This window comes from Haliotis rufescens, unplaced genomic scaffold (genome assembly GCF_023055435.1).
Source record: "Haliotis rufescens isolate VD_foot unplaced genomic scaffold, xgHalRufe1.0.p SCAF_5, whole genome shotgun sequence".
NCBI classification, from domain to species: Eukaryota; Metazoa; Mollusca; class Gastropoda; order Lepetellida; family Haliotidae; genus Haliotis; species Haliotis rufescens.
In genome coordinates, this window is record NW_025964223.1 from 50,742,073 (window position 1) to 50,763,635 (window position 21,563).

General features: G+C 41.9%; 1 protein-coding gene across 1 annotated transcript in view; it reads right to left on the reverse strand.

The window, feature by feature from the left end:
• Positions 1 to 6,207, reverse strand: part of LOC124126830 (four and a half LIM domains protein 2-like) — a 161,258-nt gene extending 155,051 nt beyond the window's left edge. Inside the window, exon 1 of the mRNA XM_048384396.1 lies at positions 6,115 to 6,207. Coding sequence (XP_048240353.1) covers positions 6,115 to 6,150 — 36 coding nt within the window. The 5' untranslated portion in view covers positions 6,151 to 6,207. The remainder of the gene's footprint in view (positions 1 to 6,114) is intronic.
• Between the last annotated feature and the right edge of the window lie 15,356 nt (positions 6,208 to 21,563).

Genomic DNA, 21,563 nt, shown 5'->3' on the forward strand with positions numbered 1-21,563 from the left:
GGCGTCGCCTCTCCAACGACGCCGACAATGAAGTATCGCCTGTCTCCCGTCTATCCAGTTTGCCAAAAACGAACCATCAACCTGGTGACTGTCATTTGGCTACAGCCAAAACTCCTTGCAACGTGGTCATGCGTTGCTTCTTGATGTATCATACCAATGGCTTGTTCTTTCAGTACCGTTAATCTCAGCATGTTATTTGTCACAGTCCAATGGTTTGGTCGTGAATGAACAGTACATCGTTCCTTTTATATCCAGATCTTTGTAGGCTGGCATGCTGCAAGTGCAGGAAACGTTTCACTTCAAATATAAGTTCCACTGATCTGGGTACTGTAGCACGTGCATTACTCCAAACTGTTTTGGTTGTGTTTTGGCGATTGAATCTCAACCATTTTCTAACACTATTCGGGGTTTGGACCCAACTTGTCCAACTTTCAGTTTGGTAACGTTTCTTTTGTCTGTCAGTTTACATCAAAAGTTATGCTACTTATGTCCATCATGCACAACCTTAGTAATTGAAAAGTACATTTCTCCAGTAGATGTGAGTACTAACATGCCAAGTTGACTGGGTTTGGCTACACATGGTGTAGTACAAAATGGACTTTAATTTTATAAAAATGCTGTATTATACTGATGTCTTCATTGTTCTGTTTCAAAATCACCTACATCCATACAGTTATTATGTTTTAGTGAACAGTGAGAAAAGTTTAACCCCCGCCAACACACACACACACACACACACACACACACACACACACACACACACACACACACACCTAAATATCAAATGGCCCACCCCTAACAGAAATGGATGTTGTCATGATTCCAAAACTGAAAGAAATAGCAACATACTAGTTGTCATAGTAACACTCCTAATAACTTGCATCAGATTTGTTTCAACCTTTTTAAAAATTCGGCACTTCTAGTTGGCCAAAAAGGAACCCTTATCATAGTTTGTCCATTTTCAATCTACACTTCGCCCGTTGGGAGCCTCATCATTGTCCCTCTGCATCCTTTCTACACAGATGCCATCATACGGGGCCCCGAAGATCAAAACTCTGCAACGAAAAGTCTTTGACAGAAAATAGGTCCCCGATAGTAACTCGGTAAATGAGTCTACCATAGAAAAGCACGTGCTAAAATTACACCAGCTACCGAGACGGAGAATGCATATCGACCTCTCTCAACCCCACTAGCTGCAAATAAACAACGGCTGCTTGTGTCAGTGTCTATCATGGGTAACCTTGGGCGCAACTGATTTCTGGATAGAGAGTCTGTGGCAACATGCTTATCAAGATGTTAGTCCTTCTCCCGAGATAGGCCCATGCTATTAATTGCGGTTGTAGCTACAACCTATACAACAGATTGAACTTGTTATATGTTGTATTGACGAACTATTTCATTTTCCTAGGACCTGGGCCCCGTTCCACAAAGCGATCTTAGCGCTACGACTGTCGTAAGTCAGTGTTAAAGAATGGGAGTTACGATCAACTTAGAGCTAAGATCACTTTGTGGAACGGGACCCAGTTCCACAAACCGATCTTGGCGATAAGACGATCGTAGCTCCCATTCTTCACACACTGACTTACCACATCGTAGTCCTAAGATGGATGTGTGGGCGGGTCCCTGGGGCGCATTCTAGCCTAATGGTTAAAGCGTTCGTTTTTTACGCTAAGGGTCCGGGTTCGATTCTCTGCATTGACACACTGTGTGAAAACCACTGCTAGTGTCCAAGCCATGCTGGAATGTCGATGTACAATGTATCTGTGATTAGTGATTACCCCTTTCTCAAATCTCTGTTGTTGCCATGATATTATGTTTGGTCAACATAGAAAGTATATTGCTTTATCAAGAGGATAAGCTTTAACGAACAAACTTTTGCATTGGGAAAAAAGATACCCAGAGTGTTATCTTGACGACAGATCGAACAAATCATCTGAGAGGTCAGTAATTGTCTTTTCGAGACTGGTGGCGGTATCTTGAAGGGTTCACTATACAACAGCCCCGGAAGACATAATTACTGTCAGCAACACAGGGGGAAAAGTTGATGATTTTATTACTGACATTGGAAAGTGGAAATTCTCGTACTGAGGTGGAATATAATAGATTATGGTTTTTTTCTGACATACAGGGTATTATACATGGACACGCATGCGCGTTCTGTTTTGTTTTGTTTGTTTGTTTGTTGTTTAACACCGCACTCAGCAATATTCCAGCTATATGACGGCGGTTTGTAAATAATCGAGTCTGGACCAGACAATCCAGTGATTGACATCGTGAGCATCGACCCAAGCAATTGGGATACGATGACATGCATCAACCAAGTCAGCGAGCCTGACCACCCGATCCCGTTAGTCGCCTCTTACGACAAGCATGGGTTGCTGAAGGCCTATTCTTACCCGGCTCTTCACGGGTGCGCGTTTTGAAACAAAATTACTCTGACGATGCTTGTGTTTGATTTCCAAACCCTGGACGACCCAGGTGAACCCGTCCCGACCAAGGCATAACCCAAGTTAACCTTGATTGACCAACGTTAGCACATGTTAACTGATTTACACCAAACGTCATTGACCTGAGTCGCCCATACCTACTGTGGAGCGGTACTCCGGTTGGCAGCTTTCAAGTGACGTCATCGTTAAAGTAATTAGTTTCATTTATAGATTCAATCATGAATAAAAACATTTATTGACTATAGTTAACTAGGTACTAACACTATGTATATATATCCTGATGTAAGTCAGGGGAAACTTAACCTTCGATTATTTTTATAAATATTTTTGAATCAATAATTCAACTTAGAACATGGTTTTGCATCTCTGATGTTCAGCGCTTCACTTTGAACTTTTGCGTCATTTTTTGCATGCATTAAAAAGAAAAGGTAATTGTTATGTGTTTTATATCGGGTACTGCCCTAAGTTATCCATGATTAACATTGGGGTCAACCCAAAATGAATCTAGGCAACCGCGGTTGCCAGAAAAGAGGTCATATCGGTTGACTCAGGTCACTCATATTTTGATAATCGAACGCACGTACAGATAGTAGCTGTGTGAGGGCCGCTCTTATCAGGGCTGCATGTCAAGATATTCCGCTCATTATTAGCAAAAAACAAACCACATGTGTTGATGGGAGTTCTGAAACCGTAGGGGCGGTAGGGTAGCCTAGTGGTTAAAGCGTTCGCTCGTCACGCCGAAGACCGGGTTGGATTCCCGACATGGGTACAATGTGTGAAGCCCATTTCTTGTGTCCCCCGCCGTGATATTGCTGGAATATTGCTAAAAGCGGCGTAAAACCATACTCACTCACTCACTCTGAAACTGTAATGCCCGACCACAACAGTTTCTATGAGGCGCTATTAATGCAGTACTGAAGCTTGTCAGAGACATCCTGTCGCAGGGATCACCTGCTCGAAGCGCTACAACTATCGAAACATACACACTTTGACTTTCAAAAGTCTGGTGCTACGATCGCTTTGCGCATGTAAGCCTTCATCTTCTGCGAAAGGAAAAACACAAAAGATGGATTATTAAGAAGGAAAAACATCAGCTCCGGATATTACGAAGATTTGTTATGGCGAATAGCCAGTCATGATGAACCAATTTCTAACCTCCAATGACGTCAATGTCCGCGCGAGTATCGGAATTCGGATATAGCGAACCGATTTTATTTCCATTTGTGTTCGTTAATCCGAAGTTTACATATCCAGGGTGTGTATAAGAATAATATATAAAATATACATACATGCATATAATATTCACTGCTATTCTTCCTTTCGCCCAATGGAATCTGTTTCGGTGGACACTCGAGATTGTTTATTCTCTGGCGTTGATGTTATATATTTACATGAAGACTCCGTGCCATGGTATTCCGATCAACATGGTCAGTTTACGTTTACCTGCTGAAGAAGGGTACATTTCACTCCGATACACTATTTTTAGACTAACATTTAGTCTCTGAATTGAACATATCGTAAATAAAAAAACAGTTGTTCAGTTATCTTAATAAAAATATAATAAAAAGGAGCCCAGTGACTCTCTTCATTTTCAGACTGATACTGCAGTGATCTAGACTTGCCAAACATTATAGACTTGCATGGGCTATTTTTGATATATATTTGTATCAGGGTCTGTAAGACAGACTACACTATTTTGTATGAATGCCAGTAGGAATTCGCAAGTATGAAAACTGAAAAGTAAAATATCTTTACCTGTTTTTTTTAAAATTTGTCGGAACCTTCTAAACACAGAATTTAAGAGCAGTAAACCAAACCAACATATATACCAATGTCTACTATAGATAGGGTAGCGCTTCTGTATCTCGTTTAAAAAAAGTTGTATACCAGTCAAGACGTTTTCCGTCAGTCACTCCGAGTGTTATTTATAAGAAGAAACACACCCTTCTTATTTGGCAGGAGCAGGCTGATTTTTAACACCGATTTTATCCACTTTCAGATTAACGTCAGCAGGGGCTATAAATACACTTTAACAGATACGGTAATTTCTTTTGGACGGTGTGTGGAATGTGAAACCTTGACGAAGTCTACCGAATGCACTCAGCACCCTAGTCCAGATCAGCGGCCAGTAAACACAGACACAGTGACCGATGTATCCCGACTACCTACAGTATAACACGTGGAATTACATACAAGGGGATGTCGACCACCGCATCTCTATAGATCTGTTTTAGAAATGCAGGACGCAAATACAAGTGTTTATCGGTAGTATGAAGGGGCATTTCTGAGATACTAAATCCGCAGCTGCGAATTAAAATCTATAAATATGTGTTGAAGCTCCCTCAAATAGCTCAATAGTGTCGAGTAGCTCAGTAGATCAGATGAAATTAACATGGCTTAAGAGAGATGTTGCCAATGAAACTACAATCTCAGAAAATTCTATCATGCGTCGTTAATGAGAAATTAGTGTCTTGACCCCGTTAAAACGGTGCATTACATTCACTTGGGGAAAGATATTCTTCCATAACCTGAAATGTAGAAAATTCAGCAAATACGTAGCTCAGTGCGTTGGAATTAACGCCGTTTTTAGCAGTATTTTGGCGACACCAAGGCGAGCTTTCTGTGACAAAAGCTGAAAAAGTCACAGATCATATACGTTTAGTGGAACAGAGCACGAGTATAGTTCATAGTTGGGGCGATTTTGACATTCGAATACTACGAGATCAGTGGATCCTGGCCCGAACAAGGGACGTAACACTGCACAGCGACGCATCCCGTGTCCCTGTTGGAATGAGGCAAAGATACACGAATGTAGAAACTGTGACTGAGGTACACTACAGATATTACAATTCATTTTAGCTGAAATTACGTTAATTCTTTTTTTCTGTTTAAGGTATCAATTTTCAACCGTTCCCCCCAAAATGAGTTCATCATGATGAATCGCAAACAAATTAGTGATCAGTAACACTGAGATTGTAGAAAACCCTGAATGAGTCCCAGATGGTACGCGTGGGAATTGTCTCTATGGGCTAAGGTACTGCAAATTCCCTGTGCAGGGTCCCGTCTCTTGGCTGTAACAAACCGCTAACTGAAGGTTCGAATCCCAGATTGAAATTTGGTTTGTCAGCACCACCGCCTGCTCCTCGTTTTCACCAATAACGTGAACGTATACAACGATTACGTTTAGTTTTTCTCCCATATGAACCTTACACCTTGTTATGTAGAAAATAATCTACATCACAATATATGAATTATCTGCCAGTTAAGATCGCCCCGGACACGTCCGTATAATAGAGATAATAGCATCAGAGTCAATGTAATTACCTCCCTTTATCAAGGACACAGACTTGTAATATAAATAAACGTTATACTTCCACGTCATAGTAATAAATCACTAATGGTGCCTTTCGATCACTTAAAAATGACGATGGACATTAATATGATTATGATATCGAACTTTTACAAATGAAAAAGCCCAGCACATATTCAACGATCAAGAACCCACTACCCTTCTGAATTTATTACCTCTGCGAACTTAACGGACCTATCCTCAAGTTTGGTTGTACACACTGACTCGAAATTGCCTACATTATACGGCTCGTGATGGACAAGAATCAATATCTACCTCCCCTCAACGAGAAAGATCAATAAAACATGCGTGGTTTACCGTTGGTGCAACCAGCTGCATGCGTACATCCGCCATGATGGTAACTCCACACACCGCCTGGACAAGAGCGTGTCCTCAACTGAACTGCACGGAAGGAACCAGGCAGAATGGATATCCCCAGCATAGCAACCAACAGCAGAACAGCACAAGAAACTTGAGCGTCTTCTTAATGATGATAGCGTTATTTTTCGCCGCTAGTAGTAAAACACGGTCTTTGGAAAAAACGAAATGCGATACTTTGACTGATAAGTTTTGCACTGATTCGAAAAACTGTCGGTTTTTCTCCATCGCTGATATGCAGAAGGCTATTAATAAAAATTCATGAGGAAAAAATATGTGCAGTTTGCAACGCCACCCATAGAAGTTACAGCTAGGGTGAGTCAGAGATGGTCTTCGTTATATCAAAGATCTAGTGATCTCGTATGATGGGATCAGATAATGGGCTGCCACAGATAAGATGCCATCTGCTATAAGCCAAAGTTCGACTGAAAAATATGTGATATATATATACTGGTAGAAAGTAAATAAAAGTAATATTCGTGAAAGATAACATTATCGATGATTCTAAAAATGCTGAAGTAAGATATACAAATATATGTAAAATGCGTGGATTTGATGTACGAGCGTTAAAGGAGAACGAAATGCTTGGGTTCAAATGTACACGTGCTGCAGATTCTTTTAATCTAATTCTCACAGCACAGATATAAGGTTATCTGTGGAAAGTCAACCATATAGTTTATGGACTCTTCCAGCATAGTTAATTTCGTTCACAGTATCGAATTTGATAACGAAAAATTAGAGGAACGCGGTTCGTTTCCGGAAAACGAAATGCTTTCAACTTTGTAACTTTTTGATCTACCGAGATGATATGAGGGGGGATACTTGTTAAATTGACTAATGATTATAAACATAAGATCTATGTGCATGATTTGAATCTGTAAACTATGTCAAGAACTATCGTTTTACAGTCACGTTTGTTCCGTGAGTCACGGAGTGATGTATGCCGCATCGACCATCTGTCAGACACCGCGGCTGCTTTTGCATTTAGAACAACTTTTACATGGGAAAAAAATATTGACGCTGTTATATTGTTTGTGTTGGCCATTATTGTGTTGGAGTTTGTTATATATTTGGCATTTGTACTGTTTCAAAGACTCGTTGATAAATAGCGAAACGTCAGGAAGTTTACCAGAATGCCAACATTTTATCGAGTGAGTGAGTGCATTCAAATTTATCACCGCATCGGCAATGTTTCATAAAGACATGGTGATTCATAAACAGATGGTTATGATATAGAGCCGATCGGCTCCGTGCTTTAAGAAGATAGGTCTTATGATGATGGAAATGGTTTTGTCGCTGTTACTTCCGACAACGAGACATCCTCATGAAGAAGTCGAACAAGACGACCATGTGTAGTGGCTCTAGCCTGAAAGGTGGTCACCATCAAAGCGAACTCGTCATGTGACCTGTGAACTGTGCCTAAGTTACAAGATATTGTATACATGATATCAGATCATGGTTACTAAGTAAACCATTTTGCTGAATATATAAACTTCAAGGTTAAAGAGTGACTTGCGAAGCATTTTTTAGTCTGTCATATAGACCCTGAAACAAATATATCCAATACAGCCCCTGTAAGTCTATAACGGTGAGCAAGTCTAGATTATTACAGTATCTGAGAGTCTTTTTTATATGTTTTATTTGGATAATTTAACAGCTGATTTTTCTGTAAAATATATTCATTTCAGAGACTTGATGTTAGTCTGGGTATTTTTCAAAAGAACCCGATACCTAGACGTTCAGAACAAGTTGCAGAAAGTTGTGATTTCAAAGCACCTCGTCTTTGAACATGTATTTAAGGATGCATAACCCCTAACCCAGTTATATATAGGGCATCCGGAGCGTCCATGCCCAATGCCTCGTGTCGGTCTCTTGTTACTCAAGGTGTGGGAATTGCAACTTTTTATCTCAGAATTCATGCTACGTCTCAGGCATCATGAGTAACACTGGCATAGTGCGATTTGGAATGATTCTAAAACATACACATATAGTTGTTGTAAATATGTATTTGGTTTCAGAGTAATATTAATGTTATCTCATTTTAAAAAAATAGGATAGCGTTTATTAGGTTCCGTACGAGTTATCATAACTTGAAAAGGGTAGATATGAGAGCATTGCCAGAAGTGACAGATTATGGTTATGTTGTAAATCAGGCTATATTTTATAATTGTCTCTTCAGTATATACTCTTCACAAAAAGAAACGCACAGGTAGTATGTAGTTCATTGAACCTGACTACACAAGAAATCCGGTATATAAATTGGATATATGTTATTGGAAAATGTTGGTGTTCTGATATTTGACAAACGGTTCGTCCAAACGCAGCCATTGTCGATTTGCAATGTCTTAGACGGCATTGTTTTGACCCTTGTTCAAATATGCCATTGAGGAAAACAGTAAAGCAAAATGCACGCGCAAGTTATGGCATTCGTAACTCGTGGTAGTGGCAATAATAAGGCAAGCATAAGCCAATAATTTGTCATTCAATTGTCAGCATTTACCAAGTATGAAAATGCCGGGACTCAGCGCTGCCGACCGGAACATCGCCATAGGGCGTATCCAAAGAGGGTAATCGCAGTCTTCTGTCGCACGCCACTTCAACGTCCACCACAGCACCATATACCGCCTTTGTGACCGATACACACAGTTCAATTCCACTGCAGACAGTCCGAGAACCGGCCGACCAAGAGTTACCACCCTTGCACAGGATCGCTACATTCGACTGTTCCACCTACGTCGTCGCAATGCCACAGCTACGGAGACTGCAGGACGCATCCCTGGTTTGAGGAGGATATCGGACCAGACTGTCAGGAACCATCTTCGCGAGGCTGGAATCCGACCCAGATGACCAGATATCGTCCCTGTTTTGCAACAGGTCCATCGGCAGCGACGCTTGCGTAATTTGAGAAACTGGAGACGAGTGGGGTTTAGCGATGAATCACGATTTCCTTTTCACCGGCAAGATGGAAGACAACGTGTTTATCGTCGTCGAAATGAGCGTTTTGCCCCACATTGTTAACGTGAATTCGACAAATTCGCAGTAGTGGCATGGAGTGTGTGCGTAGGGGGCATATCATACACCACGAGATCTGACTTTGGATGTGGTTCAGGGAAATTTGACAGCAAATCGCTGCATGAATCAAACTCTTCAACCCCACCTTCTTCCAATCATTTACCGCCAGAGGGAGCTGTTTCAACAGGACAACGCTCCACCGCACGTAGCTTGTGTCACGGTAGACTACCTTCATAATGCCAACATCAACGTTTTGCCCTGGCCGTCGAGATCTCCAGATCTCAACCCAATCGAACACCTCTGGGATGAACTCGATCGACGTGTACGTCAACGTCAGAACACGCCGCAGATACTCCCACAACTGGCCAACGCGTTACAAGCAGAATGGTGCAGAATTCCGCAGGACAGAATACGTACACTCATCCAGTCAGTGCCGAGGAGATGGAGAGCCGTGATTGCTGCTCGGGGCGGTTACACGAGATACTGAGTTCAGCGCTACCTTGTGGCCTTTTGTGACACGACAATGAACAGTTTCCAATGCCTTTGTACAACGAGAAGATCAAATTTTCCTATTTGTATCTGATATTAAATTAGATATATCGACTTTATTAGGTACAATAAAAAATCTACCTGTGCGTTTCTTTTTTTGAAGAGTGTATTCTGACTGGAGAAAGAATTATTTGCCTTTGAAATATGTAACGATGCCACCATTAAATATTTAATGTATTAGTGTCAAATAAGCAAGAATGTATTGTCCATGGTATTAGTTTATGTATTTACTTCGCAGTGCTAGTTTGGGGAAATGTTCTACCACATATATTGCGGTGGATCATATTATTGTATGGGCCGATGGTTCTCTCCAACTGACATACACAGATTGATCCTGGGCGCACCAGAAACCTATGATCGTTTTTTTTAAATCCCGGTTCGCTCCGTTTTTATGATTCCAGGTTTGTCAGCACATACCTATATTCATAGTCTAAAACACAGTACTGACATATAAAGTTATAATCACGCGCATAGGATTATGCCACGCCCAAAGGACGCATCTCTCCACAGCGATTTGCGCTGCCTTAGATTAATGGGCAACCCCTATAACGCCCCACCCCAGCCCCACCCCAGCCCCACCCTATTCACTAGAACACATTCCAATTACCTTGTTTCCTTCGACTGTCACAGTATTAAATTATAAAGTAACGCCATGTATTTACAATACTTGCAAACCAATTCAGTCGATTGTGTGTAGAAAAGCCATTTACAGTTCCAATAATATTTCCAATCTCAACAAATTCGATTAAATTTGTAAATGTTTTATTAACCGAGATTTAAGTACCCATCTATCAACTGCGACATGAGAGCACTTTCACATAACTTAGTCAAAAATAACAAATTGATTTTGTCTCACTTTGTCTCACCGTCCTTCTCTGCCCAACTTCATCTGACTTGTCAATAGATTATTATGCGCTTCCGTCCAAAAAGTTTATCTATTTTCTGTATTGGCTGAGGAAATCTGAGTGTACTACCGATTTAGATATTCTGACTATTTTGGGGTTATTTGGACGAAATCGAAATCGAAGCGTTTTACTGGAATTGGTATTCTCAGTTTGTTAGGCCGCATAAAATAATTCACCGTCTCGTCATCTCTTCACCGACTGACTCGAAGATATCGTCCCTTCTACAAGATGGATTCATTGTTTTGCATTCTACATTCGCTTCCGGTTCCGCTTCTTTCCTCTTCCGACTTTGCGCTCTTGTATGTAAACAGTTCTTACGACCAGTAATGATGTTTGAGACCTTGCAAATTAGGAATGGCTGCGAATATTTGAAGTCTTGATTGTCAAATTTTGTCTTTAGTATGGAGTGGTTGGGAATTGGAAGAAAAGAAGAAATTTCACCTACTGTTCCCTATACTTTAAATATGACGAAGGCGGTGAGTAGCCCGGTGCCAAAAGCTTTCGCCCGTCACGCGGACATCTTCCCGAGTCAAGAGAGTTAACTGACTTTAAAAGTCCAGTTTCAACCCTTGCCGAACTAGGCTGGAATTCCTGGGCTCGATCGTAGCGCCACCAGTGGTTATTACGAGTTATGTCCATTCTAAACCTCTCCTATGGACCAATCAAATTCCACTTCTCGTATCACTTGCATTTGATTCAAACAAAATGGCGGCGCCCAGTCAAGACGATCTGATCGATAATCAAGATCTATATTGTGATAAAACGGGTCTTACGTCGTAAAATTTCTCCTTCATGTGAGCACCTTGATTAAAAACATGAAAAGATTTGGAAAATATCTGCTGACAACGAGTTGGCGGTGCACATACTTTGCAAATCTGGCAATCGTCCGAAATCAGCACGACAGTTTACGACCCGGATTTCGATTTCGTTGCGCGAATTTGATTGGACTATGCATAGACTCGTTAGACCAGCCAAAATGTAACTCCATAATACCAGTCTAGTTTGGCAAAGGTGGAAACTGGACTTTTAAAGTCAGTTAACTCACTTGCCTCGGGAAGATGTCACGCCGAAGGCCCGGGTTCGATTCCCCACATGGGTACAATGTGTGAAGCCCATTTCTGGTTATACAGCTGAAAGCACTGTTAAACCAAACTCGCTCATCCACTTAAATGTTATGAAAAACAAAATTGATTTACTTTGCCTAAAAATACAGAAGTATAATGATAATGATGATAGTTATGTTGGTTCTGCGTTCAAAAACACTGAAAGTTGGTGTGGGTCATTTGAAGTTTTAGTCCAGAGCTCATTTCATAATGCAACCTTAGTTCCAGGACTGCCGTAAGACAATTTTTATGAGATATGAGTTACGATGGACGTAGTACAAAGGACGCCTTGTAGAACGGAACCCTCTTCTCATAATAAGTACGAGGGAACTCTCTAATGAGTGTAAAACACGCCATCAACTGTTTAAATGGAGCTTGTAAATCAACGTGGAATGGCTACATATGGTGTATTTGTTTACGCGTGGAGAGTATTTTTTAGCAAAATTCCAAGCTTATACAAGTAAATCATGCAAGGGGATACCAACAAAAGTGCTTCGCATATTGTACCGATTTGGGGAACAGCACAAGGGCCAAGGATGGCGAGCGAATGATGTAATGGCACTAACACCATACAACATACACCAACGCCGCTGATATAAACACGTGTCGGGCTGGTTGTCATGCGACGACTTGTCTAGCCCTCATACCTTCACCAGTATATACAATGATGTCTCGATGCCTCAGGGGCGGTGGGGTAGCCTAGTGGTTAAAGCGTTCGCTCGTCACGCCGAAGGCCTGGGTTCGAGTCCCCACATGGTTACAATGTGTGAAGCCCATTTCTGGTGTCCTCCGCCGTGATATTGCTGGAATATTGCTAAAAGCGGCGTAAAACCAAACTCACTCACTCACTCTTGATGCCTCAAACATACAGTGCCCATAGAGTTATGCGATTGCCATTAAAATGACATCGTTTACTTCGATATGATTCCCCTCTTCTTGATGATCTCGTTATGTCCATAGAAGGTTGCGTAAAGAAAACAATGGCTTTGACCAACCAATCTGAAAGAAAGCTCCGTGGGTTTTTGAGCCAATCAGATGTCAGTTTTCTAAAACGGTTAGGCTTCATATTTTTACCACCTCGATTCGGAAATTCGATTCGTCCAAATGAAAACCCACACAGGGCTACCGCTAAACAAAGATCTGAGGACATCCCATAATGGGTCACGTCAGAACGACCTTTCGCGAACTTTGACCGACCAATGAAATTACTGACAAGAAATCGACATTAGCCAATCAGAAGGCAGCTTTCCCGAGCTTTACGACCCAAGATTCAAATTGGCGACTACGCTTCGAAACATATTTTGACGTATTCTCGATTAAAAAAATTAAAACTGATTAAAAAGAACATTCTGGAATGACTTACAGATGACCAAGATTGTATGGATATAATAAAAAAAACGTAACTGTCGTTCGGAATACAATCTGTTAATTCTTTCGAGGTTGCGTGATCAGAAAACACATTGCGTCCGTCACTTTCATGATCTGGTAAGCGACGCTCTGATTGGTTGGATGAAAGGTCGTTCTGACGTGACCCGTAATGGGATGTCCTCAGATCTTTGTTTAGCGATAGCGAGAACCAATATCTGATTTTAATAAGATTGGTACAAGACTCGACGCTGATCGGCGGATTTGAAAGTAACACATCTTATGAGATTGTCGTCATGGTGACCTTCGACCCTGTATCTATGTCACCAAGTTTGTTTATATTTGTACATTTACGCAACACTCAGCAATACTCCAGCCATATGATGGCATTCTGTAAATAATCGTGTTTGGACCAGACACGCCAGTGATTGACATGAGCATCGATCTACGTAACTGACCAATTTTAACCGGATCTTAATGGGTCTGTAATTGTGTGTTATTTCTTGTTTGTTTGTTGCTTAACACCGCACTCAGTAATATTCCAGCTATATGACGGTGGTCTGTAAATAATCAAGCCTGGACCAGACAATCCAGTGATTGATATCAGGAGCATCGAACTGCACAATTGGGATAGATGACATGACCTACATGACCGCCCGATTCGGTTAGTCGCCCATTACGACAAGCACAGTCGCATTTTACGGCAAGCATGGGTACTGTGTTATTTCTAATTAATGATGGTCGGTTATCAGTTTATAGAAATGATATCCTAGTAATGGAGTTTAAGGTGCATTGTTATACTTGCACATGTAGTAAAGAGTTAATGTTCACAACCCCACTAAAGTATAAACATCCTGCTGTTGCCGAGCTTGTTGTTTGGGGATACACTGTCATCAATCTGCATGCCGTATTGCATGACATGAGAGTACGGCCCGTGAAGATCCGGGTAGAATAGGTCTTCAGCAACCCATGCTTGCCGTAGCAGGAGACTAAGTTTACCATAAGAGGCGACTAACGGGATCGGGTGGTCAGGCTCGCTGACTTGGTTGATGCATGTCATCGTATCTCAGTTGCCTCGATCGATGGCTCAAACACTGGGTTGTCTGGTCCAGACTCGATTATTTTTTTCAGACCGCCGTCATATAGCTGGTGAGCGGCGTTAAATAACAAACAAACAAACATGAGAGTACGCCGCTTAATCATTACTCAGAAGAAACCCTGATGCAGAAGAAACCGTGCCATCCTCGTGCTAAGATGGGTGCATGGTAATTCGCTCGCTGCAAAAAGAATCCGGTTCGAATCCCTGGATTCCGGTACACTTCATCCAAGCTTCCTGCAGGACAAGTGAATGTCAGCGCCACAGTGTCTATGTTAGAGTGGGTGTGAAAGTACTGGGGCTGTTGAATTGTGTAGGTTCTACTGGGGTACGAGGCACGTGGAGAACGTGCCAATGACGTCATTGACTTCATAGATGAAGTGTTCACAACTCTCCTGTGCTGGCAGTTTTGTCCAAAGTCACCATTAAACGTAAAATAAGATTATTTAATAAACATATAATTCTCAGGGACACATTACACAGCCCTTTTGAGAATGTTGATCTTTGATTAGCATATATTTTATTTTATTATTTTTTGTATGAAATTAAGATTTGTCAATTTTTTGCTCCATATATTGAAGTACGTGTACTACGGGGTGATTTAGGGATGTTATGACGCGAATTCTACACGTTTCTATAGACTATTTTACTTTCGCCTCGTTATCCTTGGGTTACTACATGGTACCGCCTTGGCTATAATCTAGTTTCTGAAATGAACATATTTTACAAGCAGTTTTACAGACAAATATTATCTTAAAAATATAATTATAGGAGACAAGGGACTTTCTTCATTGTCAGAAACTGCAGTAATCTAGACTTGCCAAATACTATAGACTCGCATGGGCTGTATTGGATATATTTGTTTCAGGGTCTGTATGGCAGACAAGGTACCGCCCTTCAATATTATCTACTTTGTGGCAACTTCTGTGAATATGTACTGCCTGAAGATATCAGAGCATCTGTCTTGTGTTGGTGATAAGGATGTCAAATACCATCAATAAAGTTTGCAGGCTGGTTTAATACCATGTATGAATATAGGAGTGAGTGAGTTGGGTTTAAGGCTGACTTAAACAGTATTCCAGATATGTCACGGCGTTTCAGCTTAATGCGGGAGCAAAGCGCGAGGATAGTGATGCAGGTCTCAGACGTTTACCACTTTGGTGAAACCCACGAGCACGGGTATGATGCTGACAAACCTAGAAACATAATCGGACCGAACCCACGGCAGGTTAATATATAAATCATGCCCGTTTGCTTTTGTCAGTGTGTTGAGTGAGTGAGTGAGTATGGTTTTACGCCGCTTTTAGCAATATTCCAGCAATATCACGGCGGAGGACACCAGAAATGGGCTTCACACATTGTACCCATGTCGGGAATCGAACCCGGGTCTTCGGCGTGACGAGCGAACGCTTTAACCACAAGGCTACCCTACCGCCCCGTCAGTGTGTTGAATCGGAGCGATAACTGAAGCCACACTACAAGGGCAAACTACCTAATCAGTCACTGCGTCTTACAGTCGGCAGATGTAGACACCAGCTACCTATTTCTGTATATTGTGTAGACCACCTCCGTGGTCATGTGGATAGCGCGTTTGCCCGCAGAGCGGATGTCGGTGGTTCGAACCCCGACCGCGTCATAAAAAAACACGTTCAAAGATGGCACTTGTTGTTACCCTGCCTATCGCTCGGCGTCAGTTAAATGTGTCTGAGTGGGGTATCCATGTTAAACCTGCGGCCTGGTATCTCAGTTTCTGGCCCTATGAAACCGGCATAAGTCCGGACTAGTACAAGCAGCCACATGCACAAGTACATGCACGTCGCTATATAAATTATATAATCTGAACGCGATGTTTAAGCCCATTTCACCTCACTTCCCTCATTATCTTCCTTCGGCTTCTCTCGGGGTGACACGGGTGTTCACGACATTCGTCTCGCCCCTTTCCGTTACCGGCGTGTCCCGGAATAACACGAGTTGGTCTCGTATGGTGTTCGCGAATGCCTTTGGGTGCTCGTTCAACCTATAAGTCATTGCCGTGATGTTAGTCATGCTGTGCCCAACAGTATGTGATAACCCTAGCTCTCCTTATCTTTACTGTCTGGGGGCTAGCAGACGGACAGGTTCATCCTGATTGCAGAACCGTCGACGGTTCACTTTCGCAGGCACACTGACATCAGATAGCAAATAATCTGCGAATCATTCCGGGTCACTGAACGACCTAGCACGTGCAGCACACGAGCATAATCTTCACGTTAGTTCAAGAAGCCAACGAGAATTACATCACGTGCGCAGCAACATTTGCCAGTTATTGAAATTTAGGGGTGCGCGTATCACAAGAAACACACCTGAACGCTTCCCACAACACGTGTACCGTTATTGATGTAGCGTTAATTGTTAAGACTGGAACGATTTACTGCTATTGCATCATCCACATCTCTCCTTTGAGATGGTTTGCATTGCGTGTAATCTTTAATTTTCTTTTTTAAAGTTTTTTTATTATTTGGCTGCGTTTAATCTTTTTTTAAATTTTATTTTGCTGCGTGTGATTTTCATTGGTCATGTTTTTACCCGAGAGATTTGCATGTCGTATCAGTGAGTGTACATCTCAACTCTGGAAAACAGAGTTACCGTAGCCGAGTTTGTCAACACTGTTATTTCTTAGACAGGGGACGGTGGGGTTACGCCGAAATCCGGGGTTCGATTCCCCATCCCCACATACGAGTACAATGTATGAATTTCAATTGGTGTGTCCTCGTCGTGATGTCGCTGGGGTGTTGCTGAAAGTGGCGTAAAACGACACTCACCCACCATTAGCAGGGTGTCATGTTTCTTTATGTTGTCCACGTGTCATCTTACTGCCAGGATTAAAGTTTGGACAGAAATATTGGCTATTTGATTGCCTTTCATCACTTACTAAGACCCGTGAAGATCCAGGGTAGAATAGGTCTTCAGCAACCTATGCTTGCCGTAAAAGACGACAATGCTTGTCGTAAGAGGCGACTAACTTGATCGGGTGGTCAGGCTCGCTGACTTGGTTGATGCATGTCATCGTATCCCAATTGCGTGGATGATGTCAATCACTGGATTGTCTGGTCCAGACTCGATTTATTACAGACCGACGTCATATAGCCGGAATATTGCTGAGTGCGGCGTTAACAACAGACAGACAAACAAACAAAAGAGTGCACTGTAACGGTCAGTTGAAACTATTGCAAACTTGAAAATACAAAACGAATACAATGAATTCTACAAGGAGTCTGTGAAGGGATGACATGAACACACGTTGTGTGCTTTATTTCTTGTCCGGTGAATTAAAGATAAAAATAAACTTGGGTGTCAATTATATTCCAGTGCAGGGGTCAATTATAGTCCTTGCTACGATATAATCTTACCTTCCAAGCTCCATAGCATCGGTGTTAAGGAATGTGTTAACGTCGACGTCTAAGTATATAAGCAACGTGGTCATGATGGTTCGTATGTATGGACAGGTTTCTAATTAGATTCCCCTGCTGGTTCAGATTACACGTGTATATATATTCACTGTGGACTGACTTTTCATGTTTTGGTGGGATCTGGTATCTATTATTATCCGCCTTTGAAAGACTCAAAACATTATGTCTCTACTTCAGTCTCTAATTTAATAAATTGGCAGATAAATCTGGTCACATGGATGCGAAGACTTCTTCGTCATTTACGTCATGAAGAATTGCATTTGTTGAAGAGTAGGTCCCCGTTTCCAGAACAAAAGAGATTTTTCCATAATCATAAGAAATGTAAACGTAGAGACCATTGTACGATTCCGACGATATTAAAAGTATGTGTTTATGAATCACTATCAAATAGTGATGACAGCAGGTAAAAGAAAGGTTAAAACATAAACAGAACAGAGTATATCTTATGCCAGCATGTCGACCCTTAAAGAATAAGTTATTTTTGAAATTACTTAGTTGTTTCCTTTCATATATTTTGGTAGTTTACACAGGCAATGCGAGCCCCCCGTGTAACACTACAGGTATTATGTACATGCATCAATACCAATACCGCATGTAGCCGGAGGGCGAGACTTACCCTTCGATCCCCGTGTAACACTACAGGTATTGAGTACATGCATCAATACCAATACCGCATGTAGCCGGAGGGCGAGACTTACCCTTCGATCCCCGTGTAACACTACAGGTATTGAGTACATGCATCAATACCAATACCGCATGTAGCCGGACATCTTCCTCGGTAAGATGGTAGCCGGAGTGCGAGACTTACCCTTCGTCTCTGAAAAAAATATAATTTTGATAGAAACAAACAAGTCTTTTTAAATTGAAAAGGAGCCCGATGAGATGGTGAGCCTGTGGAAAATCTAGACTCGCTCCAAATTTGCTATAGCAAAAATATCATGGTTCAGTGACAGTGAGACAGACTGGAGGGCCACAGAGCTCTGAAAAAACCCCATCTTTAGTGTGGTAAAAAACATTTTGGTGCATTTCTTTTAAGGATCAGTATTTTTGTAAACAATGTCTTGTACCTTCATATCATGTTGGCAGACAAATGTGAAAAACACATGCCAAGTAATTCTAACTTTCTTAGAGATCCCTGACGCCCGGGCTCACCACGTGCACGGGTTGTGTTGAAGGCATTGTCTGCCCGGATGTGGGTGTTGAGAAGAATGAAATGTGTGTCCAAATAGCACAACAACGGGCTGAATGAAGACAAACAAAAAACATCCCTTTAAATGCTGTTGACAGAACGTACGTCCGTTGGTTTCCATTTCACACCATGTCATCTGCTGGAACAGTTGGTCTTCCGTTACGGCTTTCAGAACACATGATCGTCTGCTCCAAATGCGGGTTACCATCAAAGGTATCGCGACAGCAATCGGCCACACTCGACACTTTCCGTGAAATTGTCTCACGAGATCGGTCGTGTGAGTTCATTCAACATGCCCCTTATGTCAAAAAGAATTCGCTCCTTCAAAGAAATACAAATCGAGGAGGGATGTGGTAGATTGTTCGCTTGTAACAGCTCAGTAACAGTAAGAGTTTTACTCATAGCTAAAACTTTACAAGAAAACGACCAGTAATGTCTCCTTGACACTTGAGAGATACATATTTACAAATAAGCAGATCAAATCATTGCAAGCACAAAGCAATTTTATTTAGACGAGATACCCGGAAGGAAGTAAGAATTTATAAACTCTGACTTTGAAGGAAAACATTAAAATTTTGGACTAAAAAATATGTAATAGCCAGACATTCAGCGTAAATGGATTGTTTGTTTGTTGTTTAACGCCGCACTCAGCAATATACCAGCTATATGACGGCGGTCTGTAAATAATCGAGTGGACCAGACAATCCAGTGATTGACATCATGAGCAATTGGGAAACGATGTAATGTATCCACCAGGTCAGAGAGCCTGATCAACCGATCCCGTTTGTCTCCCGACAAGCATAGTCGCCTTTTACTACAAACATGCCGGTGAGATGGGAGATTCCAGAACCCGTGGAAAATCTAGACTTACTTATTTCAGTGTTATGGTATTTCAGTAACAAACAACACAATCTCACTGAGGCGCCTTTGTAATTTAAATGGAGTTGTTTGTTTCTATCAAAAGTACATAGAAACAGTTTAACCTTGACCTTGACTCCCGAGATGTGTTATATCCGACACTGATACGGGCACCTTTGTTGAGACGTCGTATTTGACGGCCAACACGTTGATGGAAAGACGTTGCCTGTCTACATCTGTTGTTCTACTGACATGTCTACACGGCAGTGTACTGAGGAGAACATCCACTCACGCCAGGGGCTAGCTCCACACGTCACATACTACACTGCTCTGGGCCCTGTTCCACAGAGCGATCTTAGCGGTAAGAGGATCGTAACTCCCATACTTTAACATCGGCTTACGACAGTCGTAGCGCTAAGATCGCTTTGTGGAACGAACGGGTCCCTGTAGTCTAGAAACCTGTAGGTACAACGGGGTGAGATGAAATGGGGTCTAACGTCGCGTTCAAGATCATTGCACCTATATAACGACGTACATGTGTGTGTGTTTGTGTGTGTGGCTGTTTGTACTAGTCCGGACCATTGCCGAGGTTATAGTGCGAGATAACTATGCCATGTGTAACATGAATGCCCCATTTAGACACAGTAAACTGACTCCGAGCCGACCAGTCCTTGTTTTATCCCCTGTATGTCTAGTGCCGTGCAGGGTAACAACAAGTACCATATGTTAACGTCTTTGGTATGACGCGGCAGGGGATCGAACTACCAACCTTCCGCTCTCCAGGCAGACGCTCTACCTAGTAGACCAGAGAGGCGGTCAGTAGCCTAAGGGGTTATTCGTTACGCAAATCGTTTGTAGTTACCTTGCGTCTGGGTGAGTGAGTGAGTGAGTGAGTGAGTGTGACGACGCTTTGGGCAGTATTTCAGTTATAGCACGGCATGCCATCACAAAGAAGAACACCCAAAAATGACTAATTAAGGTTATAGATGACAACCACGTTGGTGAAATCCACGGGCGAACGTGAGATGCTCAGAAACCTTGGATCCTTATCAAGGAGGATGTATGATTACAACCAACAATCTGCGGATGACGTCTGACGCAACGCTGGACAGGTAATTACGGTACCACACATCACATGGCCAGACGTTATTAAATGAATCGTTGACTTTTATTTAGGGGGGTCATGTGAAAGAAATGATGAAAAGAGTTTGATGAGGGTCTTAACAAATAATGAATTTATCATTCATCCCTGAATGAATACATGTTGCAATGACTTATGAGGGAGAAATGTAAAATAAATGTCGAAAACAAATAAATTTTTAATGTTCGTTTAATGCTTGCACCTTTAGTCGGTTTAATTAACACTATGTTATGTTATGACTATAACACTATTTACAAGAAAATCCTAATTTACAAGAAACCCTACTTTTCCCCAGGTCAGATTGTTTATGTAGATTTCAAATTCTATATCCATGTTCTACCTTCTCCTTAATGAAAAACATGAAATTATTGCTCGGTCCACTACAACAAAGGGGCGGTCGGGTAGCCTGGTGGTTAAAGCGTTCGCTCGTCACGCAGAAGACCCGGGTTCGATTCCCGACATGGGTACAATGTGTGAAGCCCATTTCTGGTGTCCCCCGCCGTGATTGTTAGAATATTGCTAAAAGCGGCGTAAAACCATACTCACTCACTCACCACTACAACAAAACACATAAAAGAGAAGGTAATATTGAACTAAATTGCGGGGCAGAAGAAAGCATACACCAATATTTGATGGTGGCTAAAATAGAACAGCAAAGAAATCGTTATTCCATGGCGAAGTATTTGATGCGGGTGTCATAGCGTTTTGGACCATAACGTTTG